At 44.0% G+C, this 20,075-nt stretch overlaps 1 protein-coding gene across 1 annotated transcript; it reads left to right on the top strand.

The window, feature by feature from the left end:
* The first annotated feature begins 2,611 nt into the window (after positions 1 to 2,611).
* On the top strand, positions 2,612 to 13,384 carry LOC115318196 (regucalcin-like). Its single transcript, XM_040223706.3, has 5 exons — positions 2,612 to 2,825; positions 7,382 to 7,576; positions 8,423 to 8,632; positions 11,390 to 11,536; positions 13,176 to 13,384. The coding sequence occupies exons 1-5, from the start codon at positions 2,669 to 2,671 to the stop codon at positions 13,367 to 13,369; spliced, it is 903 nt and encodes a 300-aa protein (XP_040079640.2). The 5' UTR covers positions 2,612 to 2,668; the 3' UTR covers positions 13,370 to 13,384.
* Positions 13,385 to 20,075: the final 6,691 nt, after the last annotated feature.

Below are 20,075 nucleotides of genomic sequence, written 5' to 3'. Positions count from 1 at the left end.
AACGAGCAACTCTTTAAACCGCGAAAAATAAACAACCCTCGCTAACGGCCGGATAATTTAAGATATACGCGTAAATGAGTGGACCAGCTACGCCACAACAAACGCTGCTGAAACTCCGCTCACGCCTACATTTGTGGAGCACTCGGTGAAACAAGCGTAAAGAATTCCTTGTTTATGGTAATTATAAAAAACGATTTAATTTTCCCTTTATTGCTTTACATGGGGAAGCCGTGGTCACTGAAAATATGTTGTATACGCACGCAATGACGACAGAAAGAGAAAAAACTAGCAGATGAGTTTACGATTTTGTTCATGGAATGATACGAACTCTATATGGGAATTCACAAAGAAACTCCAAAATCTTCTGATGAGCAGTGTAGCTCGTCCAAATTACGCCGAAGTTGTGTACAAAATTAGTGCGAAAGAGAGATGAAAAGCTGAGAGACACCTCACATGCTTTTTTTTTTTTTTTGTTACCTTGTTTGTGTCCTATGGAGTGCGGGAGCACGGCTTTGTTGAATGCTTTCGCGAGCGCTCGCGAAAAGAAAGCATTTTGCAAAGCCGCGCGCGACGTAACCTTGTCGAGAAATGTTGGCCTGCAACTGTAATGACATGCATTTAAATCTCGCCAACAAATTTAAAAACTGGGATCGAATGCCGCAACTTAGAAACTCGATAACATGTGGCTAGAAATGGTATGAAAAGGAATTCATGTTACTTTAAAGTCTGTGCCTACAAAACAGAAAAAAAAAGAGAAAAACTTGAAGCAGTATTTACACATCTTTACACTGTTACTGTACAAAAGATGCAACTGCTGCACCACTGTACTTTCTTGGCTTCTTCACACTTAGAAACTACAAGAACAGCGAAAAAATAACTCCCCCTTTGGTACGCAATTGATGCTACTTTATCAGTGAACTGAGCGGACTTAATCAGCATGCAAGGCACCGATGTATAGAAGCACAGTCATATTTCTGCATGAGCAACAACACGACAAAACGGAAATAAATTACCTTGGTGCCTTTCCTCAAAATGTGTTGTGAAGAATTGTGTATTGTATCAGGACAGCTATCATCGCAGCAAAACAAGAGAAAGTGTTTGAAGGAAACGTCATTAGGAGGGAACTTCCATGACTATAACAATACTCTGTTTTAGCATAACTTAGTAAACATAAAAAACCATGGCATCAGCGAGCAGATTGGAGCCCCAGTCATGTGACAGCATACTTTCGAAGTTACTCCTCCTGTGGTGAGCTGACAGGTGCTTCGCCCCATCACTCAATGCCTGGAGCATTCGTCCGTTAGCAAGTTATGGTGAAATAGAACAACAGACTCAGTTCCTGTGTTATTTTTGAATGATATGACCAATGTAACACCATGTCAATTCCCTGTAGCACTGTGTGTGGAATTCTCTAACTGTGCAATAAGCAAAAAGGTGCCCTTATGCAAAAGGCGATGTATCCAAGGGTCAGTCTTGTTGCAGATATAGAAACAAAAACTTGCCAATAATGGTTCTAGTACATTGGGGATTATCAAATGTTTTTATTTATAGAAATGGCAAGAGAGGCATTGTTAAGGCCATTGTACAATTTATTTTCAAGTACCAATAAGAAGCCATATCTTAAAAAGGTAAATGAAAAAGCATGAAGAAAAATGGCAACAGTTAAAGTCAAAATCGTTTGAAATGTGCTACAGGTCAAGATATAAAAATCAAAAATTCAAGAACATGAAATGCAAGGGGACACCGAGCAAAGCAAGCAAAGCCGCTCCGCCCATTGTGGTGCTGCAATCACACTCTGAGTTAACTACTAATAATAATAACAATACTTCGTGCGTATTCGCTATTCGGATACGGATAAGAAACCACCCTTATCCGAATTTCAGGTGCGGATAAAAATGCTTCCTTATTCGCTAGCCAGGTGCGGATAGGGACAGCCTGAATGTCACGTGATTGCCTGAATGTCACGTGATAGCCGGAATGTCAAGATGCCATGTTTGCCTACATCGCCCGCGCCATATCGGTACGGCGTGATCGCTTGCTTTCGGACGCGGTGCGATGGTTCGTTCTTTTCTGTCCACGCTGGCAAAACATACGCGACCAAAGAAGGTGCAAGTTTCCATCCCTACCCAAGAGGAAAACAAGTGGAGTGGGGTATACATATCATTTTAAAACAAGGCAAGAACGTGTGGGCGTTCGCGAGGGTGTGGTCGAACCACTTAGCGAATGCTTTCACGACGAATCGTGTTGTATTTCGTATTATGTTCTGCTTTCCTTCGTGAGTGGCTATTTCGTTCTCTGTACGGATTCCACTGGCAGAACTCGGCGCCATCGATAATTCGGTAATCCGTCTTCCCTCTTCAGCCGCACCGGAATTTCTTTCTACGTGTCATGCGTGACACCTGTCTCGCTGCAAAGCGTGGCTGAATGAAAGCCCATTCAGCTGTGAGAAGCAGCTGCCGCGTCGGGAGTGTCGGAAGGGTCCTCACTTTGGGTTGTGCCGGGCTTCCACTAGGTGGCGACACCGAAACTTGTCACCGCGAATATTCGTTCGCCGCCGGCTTTTTAGAAAGAGTGCGTCGAGCGGTGCTGACGGTCGCACCTTTAGAAGGCACCCCTGTGCTAGAAACACTTGAGCGTATTTAACGTGTTCATCTCGGAGCTGCCGAGGATGAAGATCGAGCGAGCCAGCGAACGCCGGAATGATCTGGGCGAGGCACCTCACTGGGACTGGCGCAGCTCTACCCTTATCTACAACGACGGGAAGAGAGGAGAAATTGTGCGGTTCGATCCTCAGTCCAAAACAGAGACCGAAATCATTCGTCTCGGTAAGTATAGGCATTGTAGCCCGTCTCGCTGCATCTGGCTTCATTTTATAGTCAATGGCACCTTAAAGGTATGCTGAACCATAGCCTCCACCACACTGACAAAGCCTGGCAGATCGCCACGAGACGCGGCCGCCGAAAATGAAAAGGTAGAGCGGCAGACAACGGATGAGAGGAGAGGAATGTAACGGGCGCCCCGCTGCGGCGAGACGCCGAACCACACTTGTCCCGAGCGATTGAATGTCCGCTCGTGCTCCTAGCGTTCTTCGCGCTACCGCTTCTTTTCTCGTCGGGTTTGAAAACCATGTTTCGGGTCCTCGCCGCTGCAAAAGCTGTGCGCTGACTACAGGCTCCCCGAGAAATCCTCTGTGCTACCAGATCATTGCGCTCTACATCTGCGGCCGGGCGCTCTAGAGCTTCGTCGTCGAACTGCCAGGCTTTGTGAGTGTAGAGCAGGCAATGGCTGAACCCAGGCATTTCACTGTATACATAATAAGTGGAGCACGATCTTTCTACGAGCCAGCAGCCGCCAGTGTGCGCGAGCACACGGAACTAAATTGACGTTATAGTCCCCCATTCACGCTTAAGATGAAACTGAAATGTTTGGGCTCCGGGGTAAAGGAAAATAAAGGCATGCTTTTCATCTACAGAGTGGTGTCTGGTGATAAAAGGTAGGCGATTAATTGGCGTAACAAACACGTAGCGTTCACTTGTGGAGATTAAAATCCTGTCTTTATTCCCCTTTTTGCCCGGAGCACGTACATTTCACTGTCATCTTAAGCTTAAAGGGGGGACTATGACGTCAATTTCGTTGTGTGTGCTCGCGCATACCTGCGGCTACTGGCTCGTGCAAAGATCGCGCGCCACTTATTATGGACACAAACATGTTTGGCTTAGTATCCATTTAAAAGGAAGTTGAAGAGGTTTCTTGCAAGGAACGAGTTAGAGGTGAATTTTTTAGTTATTTTATCCCGTGAATCTGAATATCATGTTCTTTTTTCCCCGAACATGTAACTAAACGCGAGAAAACACAAAAAAAACTCCGACCAGTCGTTACGTCATCAAAGGATATTTCGTCCGCCAAGCGCGTGTCGCTCGTATGAGCAGCGCATGCAATTTCAGGCTTTCCAGGTATTTGCGACGTGTGCGATCGAAAGCTTCGCTGTGGTCGGCCCACCACAATTGGCCGAATGCTGACTATGCCGTCAGCAAAGGATGTCTCATCGACGGAAATAAGAGGATTGCAAGAACTTCATTTTTGGCAGTGTTGGCAGTGTTGCTTTGAGAGTGTTATAATTTCAGGCTTCCACCATGCCCGTTACAAAGACCATCGAACTTGTTCACAAGGTAATGACGTCACGAAAGGTAACCGAACGAGGGCGCCACCGAAACATTTCGCCGCTAATAGGAAGTATTCACTGGACGCCACATTTGTGGGTGCTGTTTAGAGCGCATGCTCAGAGCGAGCTCACATCAATAGGCTGCTAAGACTGGCACTCTTGACGGTGTGGAATGCACGTTTCAAAACAACTGTGGAAGCTCGCCATCAGCACGCGCTCAGCATTCGCGCACACAACTATGGCCGCCAGTGAATACTCCCTATATTCCCCCGCACTGACAGAAGTCGTGACGTCTGTTGGGTCCATATCACAAGAGCGAATGACATTTTAGCGAACGGCGACATTTGAGCGAATGGTCGTTTTAGCGAATAACGGGGGCGCGCGTTAACCCATCCGTCGCGCTGCGCTTTACGCCGCTTCGCGGCGACAGTCTGCGGCAACTCATTACAAAAATATGAACTCACTTGGCCCACCCGAAAACGCCGCTTCGCGGCGTCCGACTATTCGCTAAAGTGTCGTTCGATGAAACGTGGGCGTTCGCTAAAACGTCATTCGATCAAGTGAGTGCCTCCCACGTCTGTTTCTCATCTTTCCGAACATAGCATGACTGCACGTGCCCCGGTAGGCGCTGAAGATTCGCAAGAGTGGAGTTTCCGAAAACTCCTCTTATGACGTAACGCTTCGAGAAGGAGGGGCTTCAGCGCTACTTTGAAAAATATTTTCTGCAGACTCCGTGCACTAAATTGAAAAACAAGTAATCTCGATATTCGTTATTTTGGAGGCTAAATGAAGACCATTTAAGTTTTCATTCTCAAACACAAAAAACCGCTTCAGCTTCCCTTTAAAGAAACACTGACTACCCCTAAAACATTTTTCTTATTTTTTTTTCTTGGTCAGAGGATTTAACAGGGTTGTCAGGAGACTACCCAATCAATATTTTGCTGCGGATCCACGTATGTATATGTAATAAAGCAAATAAACTCAACTTATCGAAATCGAAATTGAAACTTAAGCACGGAAGCTCATGGCCGGAAGTCAAATAAATACCCCCGACCGCTTTTTTTTTTCTGCTATTTTTGGCGCGTAAAGCAGACGGCGATGACGGCGAATGTGCGTTGTTCGAGGCGGGGTTTAGGCCGCACGTCCGGAAGCTTCCTGGCTCGAGACGACGTCCATTCCCCGAAGTGAAGAACCCAGGGGTTCAGTGGAGGTGGGAGACTTGGTAACGTAACGAACGGTTTAATTACATGGTAGCGATACAGTCGTCAAATCCGAGAGAACAACGGAGCAGCCTCGCGCTCCGCCTTATATAGAGTCCGTCTCTCCCTCACTCCCCGCCAGGGCAGCCAGTGCGATGCAGCAACCCGCCGTCAAGTGCGATGCAGCAAAGTCCGCCGTCCAGTGCGACGTAGCCAAAGTTCTCCGCAGTTAGGCCATGCCTCTCTCCCTTTCCCGAGCGCACCAACCACCACGCACACACACACGTCCCGCTAACGTCACGGGCGCGTTGAGGCTTGTTGTGACAGGCCCCGTCACGCAGGCGACGGTCCCGGACTCGTCGGGACTCGTTTCGCGCAGGCCCCGACAAGCGGGCGACGGTCCCGGACTCGTCTTGACTCGTTTCCGCAGCGTTGAAACTCGGGAGAAGGTCGCCGAAGGTTCCATTCTTAACAGCGTACACCGTTTGTCACGCTTATCTCACTTCCGCTCGCTGTTCTGCGCTTGAAGATCGATTGGCCGGTAGTACAATCAACGACTGTTCCGAAGTCGCAGCCCCACGTCCGTCGCAACGTTGGTGTGTCATGCGCTGGCCCCCATCGCGTCGTCCAGCCCGCGGTACGTCGCCATATTGAAGATGACGTAGTACTTGTACTTCCTGTCATATGTGCAGCATTTCTTTCTCGGTCACCCTATTTACAACTTTTTGGAAGCCTAAAAAATCCGGTTTATATATATATATATATATATATATATATATATATATATAATATTGAATGTGCGTCTTAGACGACCCCCGGCTTTGAATTATTTGGTACACATAGGTTGAACACCACGTGGCAACGTAAAAGAGATTGAGCTCGTCTAAAACCGGCAATTTCTCGACCGGCTGTTTTCAGGCGGAAAGAAAAGCGAATTTCGAACGGCAAATTATGTTCTGGGTAGTTGGGCTCTTAGATGTCATGTTCAAATAAAAACCTCGGCAAGCATAAATACCCTGTCAGATGTCCCTTTAAAAACCGCCGGGCTTGGTTTATTAGCTTGACATTCTTGCTTCGTGATTTGTTCTTCGGTGTCAATAGGGAGTATTCACTGGACGCCATATTTGTGGGTGCTGTTTAGAGCGCATGCTCAGAGCGGGCTCACATCAATAGGCTGCTAAGACCGGCACTCTTGATGGTGCGGAGTGCACGCTGCAAAAAGAACAGTGGAAGCTCTCCATCAGCACGCGCTCAGCAGTCGCGCACACAGGTATGGCCGCCCGTGAATACTCCCTATAGGGTGTTTTAGAAGAGCTTACCGCTGGTTACCGCGGCCAAGGTAGGGCTCGCGAGGCGTGCTGAAAAGCTGGCTTCGAAGTCATAGCGCGAGCTTCCGGCAGCAATTTCGCTCTATGCGCTAGCCTGAATCCAGAACCGCACTGCTACAACTCCCTATTATAGACTAATGCCGGAATCTTATTGACTTTGGAGCTTTAATTAGATGCTAGAGACCCGCCATAACTTGCATTTCTTAAGGCCCGTTTACACATGCAGCGGAGCGCTACAAGCATAGCGCTAACCTCGCGCTAAGCGCGTGCTGACGGCAGCGTTCGCCAGCTTTGTATCGCACCGTCAAAACTGTTGCTCATGGCAGAGGATAAGTAGCCGACGACGCGTGAGGAGCGCTACATGAGCGCTTCGCTGCATGTGAGAACCGGCCTTTAAGGTGTCGTTGACTGTAGTCCCTCCAATCAACCTAGTAATGTTATCCGAACCTTTATCTATGGACCCTGAGGTAGAGAAAACAGTAATAGAGGTTGCACTGCAGGCAAATATGTGACTGCGAAATGTTTCTGAAATTACCTCATAGTTGACGGATCACCTACCTGAAGAAAACGTGTGCTATACTTCGAGTTCAAGAGTTGCCCTCTTTTGAATAAGAGCGCAAATTTTAGTCGCTATAAATTTTCTTTGAAAAGCCCACCCACAACAGGTATACACTTGGTTCCTTCACTTGCAGATGGCGAGATTGGCAACATGATTCCTTACGTCGAAGACAACCGCAAGCTTATGGTGTGCATGGAAAATGGCGTCTACAAACTTGACCTCGACACCAGGGAACAGACACTTCTTGCGGAGATGTTGGATCCAGATTCTCCGGTACGAACCAGAATCAATGACGGCAAGTGTGACGCTAAGGGACGTCTCTGGGCCGGTGAGTATACAGAGAAGTTAGAGGGTTACAACTTCGTGTAAAAACAATTACTTTTTTCTGTAAAGGTCGCCGTTTGTTTGACTGGATCTCGGGGTTCGTTTCCATTTAACGTCAAGTTTCGATTACACCATTTAGTCGAGTCATATTGTTGTACGAACTTTGCTGCGCCGGACTCACCATGCTTTCCGAACTTTAATCCGCCCCCGGTGTATAGTCAGCGGGGGCCAATTTCGATTTAAGAAAGTTTCTTCGTAGAGTTTTCCTGGTCCATACTGTGTATCCGGTGCATTGTCCGTACCTGGTGCTTAGCCGTCATGTGAAAAATATCCACAGCGCACCTTGTCAAATGTTTGCCTTATTAGCTCACAATGAAGGTAGTATCGTACATAGTTCATCATTAACATACTCTGTCATTCCCAAAATTTATTACGTCTCGTCATAATGAATAATCTAGGAAAAACAAATCCTTGTCTAGTCCGCAGCTTTACCATAGTACGGACCGCGTAAAATAATAACTTTTAAACACGGGCTATGGTTCGCGGGCTATGGTTCAGAATATGCAGAACGGGTACGAGCTACCACAGCGGAACGTCGAAGAAAGGAGAGGAAATCCCGAATGATGCCTTTCGAGCGTTACACAACCTTGTACAACTGGAACCGACTTGTATTGTTATCATATAGGTAAAACCTAAGTTTTTTTTTTTTTTTGCATTTTGAGACAAACGATTATACAGCGTAATAAAACCCTATTATGACTATGAATTACAATTATAAAACTAAGTATCACTTGGATCGAAACCCGGCGAATCACAAAATGAATGTGCCTCGTTTGTGCTCGCTTCTTAGGAACAATGCCAAGATTATACAACAAGAACAACGCTCGAGGAGTGAACAACTTATACTGCTACTCCAAGGGCAAGGTGACTTTGAAGATGCCGCAAGTTTCTCTGTCCAACGGCATCGCGTGGACGTCGGACAACCGGACCATGTTCTACAATGACACCATACCGGGAACCACGTACGCCTTCGACTTCGACCTCGGCACCGGAGACATAAGTGAGATAATACTGCGGTCATTTCAACAAATGCTTGAAAGTCGAGCGTGTCTCTTTAGTTTAGGTATTATAGTCATAAGCAGTAGATTGTTTCCTAGGTGCTGGCGTGGCACGGTGTTGTCAGCAAGAATAGACCCTTTTCAAGACTGGTGCGCCATCTACTAGCTACTGGGTCAATTATACCGAGTTCCGCCATTTCTAGAGCGCCTACTCTAAGCTTGTATTAAACACGAGTGTGACGTCAGCGCTCGGCGAGAACTCGGATCCAATAACGCGCTTCGTTTCCCAAAAATGGCAACCAGCAATGTTGCTTGATAGGGCTTTTGACTTTTCGTTGCGGCTCCGTGCTCGTGGGTAAAAACGTGACAGTGCTATTAGCGGCGAGATGTTTTAGTGGCGCCCTCATATGGTTACCTTTCGTGACGTCATTACCTCGCGAACAACAAGTTCGATGGTGTTTGCAAGGAGCACGGTGGAAGCTTGAAATCATTGCACTCTTAAAGCAAGACTACCAACACCGTCGAAATTGAAGTTCTTCCATTCCTCTTACTCCCGTCGATGAGACATCCTTTGCTGACGTCATAGTCAGCATTCGGCCAATCGTGGAAGGTCGACCACAGCGACGCTTTCGATCGCGCACGTCGCCAATACTCTGTTTCACTTTATGATGTACCGCAGAAAGGGCTACAAGCGTGAGCTCCTTGCTCTAGGGCGCATCAAGGCGGCACAAGCTCTCGTGCGTTCAGAGTAGCTCCCAAAGCTATGAGCTCGAGCTTCTAGCCTCGTCTGCGGTACAGCTTAAGGTGAAACGGAGTACAGCCGGGACGTTTTCGTTTTTTTACACTTACTCACACGTTGTTGGAATTGTACACTAATTGCTACATCCTCAGTTGGTGCCTCGCATGCGCAGGTTTCATTACACTGAAAATTTTGATGATTGTCTTTCGATCCTCCAATGAGAACGGAAGAAGCAAATGAGGTGTTCGCTCTAACCGTTTAGCATTCTTGCAGAACTGTGCACAGTAAAACCATATTATAAATGACAAGATGCATTAATTTAGAGGCAAGTTGAATCACCTGTGTGTTTTTATGTTATGTTACTCGCGAAATATTCCATGCACAGCAGCAAAGGGAGGAAGAGACTCTAGGGAACAAAACTTCATCTTGCCTCATATCCTCGCAATTCTTCATCATTTGGGTTACTTCTTTTGCTTCTCTCGCTCTTCTTTCAATTCGCACCTTCTTCCTTTTTCTACATTATATGTTTATTCTTTGTGTCCCATTGGCCCTACCCCGGTCAAAAACGTGAAGGTGACCGGAGGACGTGAAGCGAAAGCTCGCGCTGCAGAAACCAAGGTTTCTGGCTAAATCCTTAACCCTGACCGTTCCGACCTGGATGCGCATAGCACCGCCGTACGCGTCGTGTATTACTGCAGCGTGGATTGCGCTAAAGACTATCAGACGTACTACACTGGCTAAATATTTCATCTGCAGCGTGGACCAGTGTTGCCATAGACTGGCAGACTAAACTCACACTCTCTGAAACCTAATATCTAACTAATTTTAACCCCAAACCACGAGTGTTTCTCAGGCATGCGATGCCTTTATCTATATCGATGACAATGTTTAATAAATACTGGAATTCACTACTTTTGCTATCGACAAGAAATTGAGCACTGCTGTGTTCATACACAGGACTGTGCGACACGTGACGTGTCATAGGGACAGCTGCCTGCGACACGTCACGGCGAAGTCTTTGGGCGCCGGCGCCACGTGTACGCACTGTGTGGCAGTGGGGTGCGTTCGGAACAATATGGGCATTTAACTTGTTCTGAATGTGTTTGTTTTGTTCCATACTGTTCCAAACGCGTTTTTTTTTTTTTTTAACCGACTGAAATTGCGTTTCCCGGCACGAGTTTTTGGCATTCACGTGCTATAACGATATTTTGTTATCGGCTTCTTTTTATTTTTTTTTATTTTTTTTTTAGAGAGCGCGTTTTAGGCAGCGCGTACAAAAACCCTAAGTTTAGAGCGGGTTCATAAGAACTTTTAGCAAACCGTTTCCGTGTTCCGCGTACCGCTTTATCGGAGCATGCTTTTAAGCGCCGCCGGAAGGATACCGTGACCGCGAGGCGCGCGCTTTCAAAGTAGTATTCAAAGGCTCCGGTATAGTGCGGTACGCGGAACGCGGTAACGGTTCGCTAAAAGCCTCCATTATCGCTGTGGCGTAGCTGAGGGGAAATGTCTCCGCCTGGCAGGCAGCGGAGCCAGTTTCGATTTCAGCAAACGGGCGCGGCGGCCGGCGATCTTTGTGAAGGATTTTGCACCACCGATCACTCGCGCTCTACGTCGCCAACTACAACTTCAACAACTAAGTACTACAACTACGACATCGACAACTATGTCATCAACAACGAATTTCATTTCCAGCGTTGAGAAGAGCCCATAATGGCTATCGCTGCCAAACCGGAAATAGACCTTTTGCTGAATTACCCAAGCTTCAAAAATAATGCCGGGAACGTAGGTACACGCGCTGCGGGTGCGGGCGTCCTCAACTCTGACTGTTCGAGAGCAAAAATCTAAAACAAATGGCACTTCGCACTTCCGTTCCTTGCAGCTTTATTTTGGCTATTTACTTCGAATCTTTTCTATAGGGGAAGGGAAGCATGTGCCAGCGTATACCAAGGTTCCCGATATTCTCTTTGATGCTTGGGTAATTTAGCGAAAGGCCTATTGACACACAGACGTTGCTTTGCAGGCAATCGTCGTGTCTTTATCGATTTCAACCGTACGCCTGGGTACGAGCACCTCGGGATTCCCGACGGGATGACCATGGACGTCAACGACAAGATATGGATGGCCTGTTTCGGCTTTGGCTCCGTCATTCAGATCGATCCAGAAACAGGTACCTGATGTTGCATTCAGAGTAATGCGAAGCTAAGCCTCCGTGCACCGTTAAGGTTGGCTCACGCATTTGCTTGAGAGCGATCGACTGCTTTGCAACCGTTCGTGGCCTCAGACGACGAGAAAACAATGGCGCTATCTATATCATGAAGTCCTGGGATACTTCAGAACTTCATATAACTAGACTGATGGTTGTTCAGTATGTGACGGGATCAAATCTACGCTCTATTTATGGGAAATAGTTTCGTATACCATTGTCGGAATTATTTTAGGTCTGTGGTAAAAAAAGGATGTTAAAAAAATTTTGTTTAAAAATACGCGCAGATTGAACGGGTTCTAGGGCTACTTGCTAGACGGTGCCTGTGTCTTCTATCGCCGTAAGCGTTCACAAGCGGTTGCAGCGCACTAGATCACAGATGAAAACAACTGGATTGGCCAGTCTAACCTGTGTGTTTAACTTGGAAATATTTTTCTGGCGTTTGACGGCTATTATTGCAAGATATATATTTCAGTTTCATGACTTCTAGCTGGTATATGCATTCCTAGGAAATAGAAAGGAAAAAAAATTCCTTCCGAAAACGTCTGAATGACAAGCCCCTTTCCGTACTCACAAACTTGACGTCTCGAAATTTTATTTAATTTTTTATTTATTATTTATTTTAATGTCGTACAATGACACATTATTAGCTTAAAATGGCCATGAAATGGATGTAGGGCTTGATTAGATGATTTTAGATTGCGGTTTTACTAACCGCATATCGTTTAGTGAGCCAAATGAAAGAGGGTAGGAAGTAAAAAGCCTGTTAATACCGCAGCTTGGGCTAGTTTGTTTTCATATTTCTGTACTTCACAGCGCATAAACGTCGCAGTGCACGTTTATGCGCTATGAAGTACAGAAATATAAAAAGCCTGTTTTTTGGTACAAAAATGAGGGGACACAGCGGGCCATTTCGTACCTCTTATCCTTTGAAAGCTCTCCAACTTTTCACTGTAATACATTCGCGGTACCCAAAGCACGTCAGCCTACCCCAGAACACGCACTGGCCACGAGCACTACGTCACTCGTACATATGCGCTCGTCAACAATAAGTCCATCGACGAATATTCGGACTCGCGTTCATAGCCAACGAGTGCCGTGACGGCGCTATCACTTGCGAATGTCAAGTTTCATGGTTTGCTTAAAAAACACGGGGGAAGCTTAAAGTAATTGCATTTGGTGAAATACTACGTCACGCTACCACGTGATTTCTTATTTTGCTTTTAAGTTGAGGAGCAAAGCTGAGGAAGAAGTTTAAGATACATTACATGTGCCCTTTAACAATTAGGTTCAACATTTGTGTAGCCGATACGTGTTTTAGGTTTTTGTGAAACCTTAAATATCATGTGCCTTTCTTACTTCACCATTATGCCACCGATTTGTAAGCCACGTCACAACCATCAAGAAAAAAAACAACATTGCAAGTGAGATGTCTGACGAACACTTTGAATTTTTGCTTTGTGTTGGTACTCTCTGCGTGTGTTTCACTTTCAGAATAGCTCAAATGCCATTGATGGATACCAATCTAAATAGTCAGATTGTTTAATTGATCGATAATGTGAGGCTAGACTGTATTTACGAGGAAATTATTTTGCTTCTGCAGCTAAAATCCTGAACACAATCAAAGTTCCGGCCAAATACCCTACGTCATGTTGCTTCGGCGGCAAGAACTACGACGTTCTTTACGTCACTTCCGCTACCTTCATTGGGGACGCCACGCACACTACTGACGGATTCCTGTACCAGGTTACCGAACTAGATGTCAAAGGAAAGGCCGCTTTTGAATTCGCCGGTTGATGTTGAAGCCCTATATCTAAAAGTATTCTCCAGTCTGTTTTTCTTGAGGAATTGTCAAGGCTGTCACAAACACAATAAAAAAATAAAAAAAAACACCATTAATATATGTTGCCATCTTTTGTTATCAGGTATTGGATGTTATAATAAAATGATTTTCAGGAAGGCGTGTTACTTTGTTATTGTTTTTCGATGGTCTATCTTAGTTACAATAAAGGGGAATGCAAATTTTTGCGTCAAAGCTTCAAAAATTCTGTTTAGGGAGTGCATGTTATAATTCCAGCAGGGCATGTTGCCTTTAGTAGGGGCACGCTATGATTTCAGCAAAGCATACTATTTTTATTCAGCGCGCGTTATGCTTTGAGCAAAGCATGACGTGCGTATCACAAAGTAATACAACAAGCAGCTGTTCGCCCCGCGACTAATAACTTTTTTAACGGCCCGATATTTTAACAGATATGTGTACATGAGTGCACCAACTACTCCACAACAAGCGCCAACTCTTTATTAACGCCTATATTTGTGGTACACTCGGTGAAACTTGCGTAAAAATATTGCCACATGGGTATTTACGAGAAACTGTTAAATTTTTCTTTTCTTTTTTTGCTTTGCATAGGGTAGCCGTGGTAACTGAAAATATATATTTTATGTTCTGGCACACAATGACGACAGGGAGGAAAACTACCAGATGAGTTTAATATTTTGTTAATTGAATGCTCTAAATTGTATATAAAAATTTACTAAGAAATACCAAACTCCCCTGTTTAGCAGCGCAGCTCATCGAAATAAGACTCAAAGTTGTATACAAAACTAGTGCGAAAGAGAGATGAAAAGTACAGACACTTCGCATACTTTTTGTTATCTTGTCTGTGTTATATTAACTTGATTATCACATTTGCATTACAGACACTGCATACTTTTAGTCACCTTGTCTGTGTCATATTGACATGATCATCACATTTTGATTACTCTAAAATAAAACTTTGTTTCGCTTATATTGGAAGCATTGTGAATAGAATTTGTTGCCGAGTCCCTTCGAAAGTTCTCCACGTCTGTACCCCCCCCCCCTTTTTTTTTTCTCTCTTTTTTTTTCGAATCAGCGTTGCCAACTTAGTCTTTTTCCCGCGAGATTTAGCTTTTTTTGGTGGTTCATCTAGGTGGCAGAACTATGGTGTAGCGGCTAGCGGGAAATTCTAGCATGTTTGTATTAAACCTAGTGGGTTTTCTAGCTTGTTTTCAAAACAACTATTCTAAATACTTTTATTTAAAACTCTGCTACGAGTCGTATTCCAAAAGTTACTCGGCCTCGCATTCCAGTGACCTCACACGCTCCGGAAACACATCTACCCTGCCTACCCGACCCACACCATCCGCCAGCGCAACACCACCTTGGTGGGACCTAGGCCACCTAGCCAGGCACGTAGCAAGGGGGCGGGGGGGGGGGGGGGGCCCATGCCCCCCTCCCCCCCCCCCCCCCCGAAGTCTTTCATTTTGCTGGGACCTCTCCCCCCTCCCCCTCATACAGCATTTTGTCATGGGCGCCCCCCCCCCCCCCACCGAAACAAGATCCTGGCTACGTTCCTGCACCTAGCACCTAGTAGACTGTCTTACACGTCTTGCATCGCTTGGTGGTCACGTGATCTGGCCCTCTGGACTAACCTGGATTTACTCGAGTGGGTCTGGTCGCGCAGCTAGCCGTCTAGCAGCGAAAAATAAACGCGGCCCTTTCTGGTACCTGCAGCCCCGCAGCTAAACCTGCTAAACCGCTACCCGTGGTTTTGGTATTGTTCTTGTTGTTTATTTTTTATTTGCATCAAGGACAACGTACAGGATACTGGAGGCTTGTGGAAAAAGCTGTCACAAGGCCAGCTTAACAAAGCCACAGAACCCGACATTAAAATTTGTGCAAAAATATTCCAAAAGCCGGGAATCATTATGATCAAGAAAACTGCGCCGATTTTACTTAACGAGATGAGCAATTTGATTTAATTGTTCATCTTGTTAAGTAAAGTCGGCGCAGTTTTCTTGATTAAAATTTATGCAGCACTAAAAAAAACATGCCATACAGTTTACAGCATTAACAAAAAAAAATATAGAGAAGCAACAATAAATAAAAGTCAAATTACGTCACAACCACGCAAACGAACGACCATGCACAACAACTCTCATGGTTTAATGATATTATGCAGCATTTTTTTACATATATCGACTGGGGTTGAAATAACACAATGCTTTAAACGTGATATATAAAAGCTCGACATTTTCGTAATCTTGGTAGTTTGTTTTTCACCGTAGCTTCCCGTGGATTGTTCTGTGTGTGCTAACTTTCCAAAGCTCAATAGGGCGCGCTGTGTAGGCTGTGGTATTATTTTGTAAGTTAGCTAGTCCTTTTAAAAACGATGATTTATTTGTGACCTCTTGTTTAAATGCTTTAGAAAGCCAATAATCGTACAATTTTTGGATTGGTAATACGTTAGATTTTACGAGCAACTCATGTGTGTGAAAGTAAGACGGAATATTTTCAACAATTCTTAGAAACTGTTTTTGTAAGACAGGTATTTCACCTAGATTTGCTTGAGTTGTGGATGCCCAGACTAAATGACAGTAGTTAAGCCTAGATGGAAACAAACTATTATAAATGGAAATCATAATATCTCGTGGGGTATATGTGGATCACGGTATACAAGTCTGACTATTTGGGACAGCTTAGCGGCCACGGAAACAATATGCGTATTTCACGACGAAGTTTCTTGAAAAACAACCCCTACTACGTTAAAACGACATACAACTGAAATGGATATCGAATTTAGTACTATTGGCTGATTTAACATGAAATTTTTTTTATTTTTTGCTATGAAATAAGACTGTTTTTGTTTATATTTATTGTTAAGTTGTTTTGCACGTTCATTCGTTTAGTTTTTGTAACGTTAAATTTGCTTTATTGGCTATTTGAGTAAATAACTTTCGGTTATAAATATGCTGGTATCGTCTGCGTAAATAATCATATTAACATCTGATCCAGCAAGGACGACGTCATTTATGTACACATTGAAAAGAAAAGGACCCAGAATACTCCCCCGTGGTGCGCCGCAAGAAACAGGAAGTGGATCGGAAAAATGATCGTCTATACAGACTGTTTGTACACGATTATGTAGATAAGACGTGACTAAGGATGCATTTTTCCTCGGAGACCATAAAGTTGAAGTTTTTGAACATGATTTACATTATAAAATGCTCTAATTAAATCGACAAAGATACCAAAAAACAATTTTCCTTCCTCGAGTGCAGTCAAGATTAGTTCTTTCTGCGTGAGCAATGCGGACTCGGTACCGAGTCTTTTACGGAAACCAAATTAAGATTCATTTAGGAGGTTATGTTTCTCTCAAAATCAATACACCGGTATAAAATAATTATTTCCAGTCATTCTAAAAAATAAAAGACAACGAAGTATTTATACGGGACCGCAGTTTCCTATGTAATTTTTATCCCCTTTCTTATACAACACGTTTACATGGGCAACCTGCATTCTTCGAGAAAAAACTGCCTAAGGCAAAGGTTAAATATTTGCGTTACGTTAGGTGCTAGAAGGTCAACAACGTGCTTAATTGGTTTCTTTGAAATCCATCAACGTTTTTAGCCTTGCGTTTGCTTAAATTTATAATTGTAGTAATAAAGACTTGTTCATTTACAGGGTTAAGAAAAAGAGATTTCGGTTTGGACGTAATGTTCACAAGGGTACAGTTCGTTACAGTTTTATTGACAAAATTAACGAAATACTTGTTAAAAGCATCTGCAAGTTCTTCTCCAAATACTTCACCATTATTTGTGTTTTTCATGTTGACTTTGTCGAGAGAGACATTCCTTTTTAAGACGGTGTTTAATCTTTTCCACATTTGTTCAGAAGACCCTGCGCAGGAATGTATTGGTTTGCAAAGTAATCGCGTCTTGGCGTTTTTAGTTCTTTGTCTTTAGACGGTTACGACACGTTTTAAACTCACGTAATATTTCTCGGTCTTTAGTTTTAATAAATTGGCTGTATAGAGCTTGTTCTTCTTAGCTATACTTGCGGGAAGCTCGGAGTTAACCCATAGCTTACGAAGTTTTCTGCATTTTCTAATACGTAGACAAGGAAAACTTGCAGCATATATTAGTTCTAAAACGCCGAAAAATTAATTAAAAAAAAGCGTGGGAAATCGTGAGCGCTGACATCTGAGATCCCGAAAGGGAGAACGAGAAAAAGCACGACAAAAAATTCGAAGAAGGAAGTAGACGCAAGATTAGGTGTGTTCAATTTTACCTCAGCTAATATTTTACCTTTGTACACTGCACTCCGCCGGTGTCTTCTTGTGCAATAAAGCAAGAACACACTAGGCAACAACCGCGAAATTGTTTGCATGCCGCCCCCCCCCCCCCTTTTCTTTTTTCCAAACCTCCAACTAATCGGGGTTACTGTCTCAAGCCCTGGAGCAATCCGTTCACCAGGAATATAGCCTACACTTTAACAAATGAAATCCGTTTTTTTTCGACCTTGTAAGAATACAGATAGAGGGGCTGTGAAAAAAAAAAGCTGCGCTTAGCAGCTTGACGAGCCCGCAGCTTACGGCGATGTTACTTATGGCAATGTTAATCGAATTAATTGCGAAAGCTTGCGAAACGTGTGTAGTGAAGTCAGCCCGTCGCCTGCTAACTCGTGTCTAAAGTCGGTGACAAATCAAGAGTGCAGTACAGCCTCCTCCTGCAAAGCCCTCCACTCTTTCCACTATGTGTGTCTCATTGTTAAAGTGGAAAGAGGTGAGGGTTGTGTGGGGCATCATGTTCTGCCTCTTAATCTGCAACACACTATAAAGCCAAACAGTACCTGTGGCGTTGCCTATGTTGAATAAAATAATACCGTTATTGTTTTTTAAATGTATAATGAGCAAAGTAGAAAATAATATATCTTCACTGCAGTCAAATGTGCACAGTCTTCCATGCGCTCGGTCTTTTTTATGTTGGAATTGTAGAAAAAAAAACCGTGAATATTCATTTCAGATTTAAAAAAAAAACATGGAAGTAAACTTAGGTGTTCGTGCACGTTTTTTAATGTATTTTCTGTGGGTTCGTCCCTCTATTCCAACCTTCAAAGCTAAACACTGCCTTCAAAAAGTTCTGGCTACATTACTACTGCCAAAGGTTACATTGTTAGAAGACACGGGACAGAAAGCAGTCGGCTCCTGGCTGCCATTAATGGTAGGATGTTGTATTTTTGACAAGCCATGCCTTTGACAAGCCATGCCTTGGATAATAAAGGAAATGTAATTGCTCAATATTTGAAGGGGTAATTACGTCGCCAAGCAGGAGGCCATTTTATACCTCCGTGCTTTCTTTCATGGTACTCTGTGAACCGTTGGATGTTGTTACAGAGTTTATGGGGTAAGCATAGTCTAGAACTCAATTTTCTGTGAGCATGGCACAGCTTTGGCGGAAGGCTAGTAAACCATAAAACTGGCCGCTATACAAGGAGTTACACACGGGCGCCATATATTTTGATGTGAAAGTAAAAGTAAGCCCCCTTCGTTACTAACTACCATGGTCGCAGCAGACGGCAATCACAAAATGTCTTAACTATTTGTTTCAATCCGCTTTCCTTACAGGTTGTGTACCCGTGCGTGAGTAACGCAAAGATTAGAAGAAAGAATTCGCTGCTTTATCATAGATTGGAAATTGCACTAAGTATATAAATCGCGATGGACTCGCCTACATTACAAAATACTTGAAAGTAGCATCAGCACCCAGTTTATCACAGGTTGGACAAATTCTGCAGCACGACTAGAGCAAAGTCACGTAATAAAATATTAAAGGAAAGAAACGTCCGAGAGGCTCACTGGAACATCTGATTTAACACAAACAGAGAAGTGAATAAATAGACAATGATTGTGACATTTCTCTAAAAACATTCTCAATGACCCACATCGGTGGTGCAGTTTCACCTTGACGTGAGACGGTTAAGCCAACTTGACACCCAAAATTAGGAATGTCATTATTGTCCCTAAAGTGCACAAATATTGCATTTGAAATCACAATTCGTGTTGGGTGTTTTGAGTTTTAAACTATTGAAATATTTTCCAAACCCAGAATTTGAAGATTTCGTGCGAGTCGACGATGTAGATGGTAAAATAAAAACACCTCTCATTATTTATGTCTGTGCTGCACTCAAGCTGTAATTTTTTCCCTCATTCTCTTTCGTCGATTAGCTGTTTTTTTTATGTTTTGCGTTGAACGTTCAGTCAAATGAGGAAACAACGGGTTAACGTTTTAGTTCGGAGTTGTTTTTGTAATAAACGCTACCTATGCTGCTTAATGCGTGGTAGCCGCGGGGATAAATTGCAGAAAAAGGGGGGCTCCAGCTGGAAAGCAAGCAAACATCCGCAGCACAGCTGTAATTTTCACACAAGTTTCATGCAAAAATAGAAAAGGGCCGCACGTGTGTACCATGCTCATTTAGACGTCACGTGACACGTATTCTGCTACAGACAACGTGTCGCGTGACGCCTACTACACCTTCACGAATTTCCAAACTACGTCAAATGTTTTACGATGTGTTACTGTTCCACACATTTGCCCTTTAACATAGCTTTGAAATGAACTTTTTTAGAAATTACACATATTTCGCTTCAACAAAAAAACAATGATTCACATTATAAAAATTTCTCACTCGTCTTCAGGCACA

This window comes from Ixodes scapularis, unplaced genomic scaffold (genome assembly GCF_016920785.2).
Source record: "Ixodes scapularis isolate PalLabHiFi unplaced genomic scaffold, ASM1692078v2 PGA_scaffold8__174_contigs__length_109621045, whole genome shotgun sequence".
Classification (NCBI taxonomy): domain Eukaryota; kingdom Metazoa; phylum Arthropoda; class Arachnida; order Ixodida; family Ixodidae; genus Ixodes; species Ixodes scapularis.
Note: the sequence above shows the minus strand (reverse complement) of the source record. Positions and strands in the feature narration are given on the sequence as shown.

Excerpts from the sequence above, each read along its gene's own strand:
- LOC115318196 (XM_040223706.3), top strand. The coding sequence starts at position 2,669 with ATGAAGATCGAGCGAGCCAGCGAACGCCGGAATGATCTGGGCGAGGCA. Across the intron at positions 2,826-7,381 it reads GACCGAAATCATTCGTCTCG|ATGGCGAGATTGGCAACATG; the intron begins GTAAGTATAGGC and ends CTTCACTTGCAG. Across the intron at positions 7,577-8,422 it reads TAAGGGACGTCTCTGGGCCG|GAACAATGCCAAGATTATAC; the intron begins GTGAGTATACAG and ends CTCGCTTCTTAG.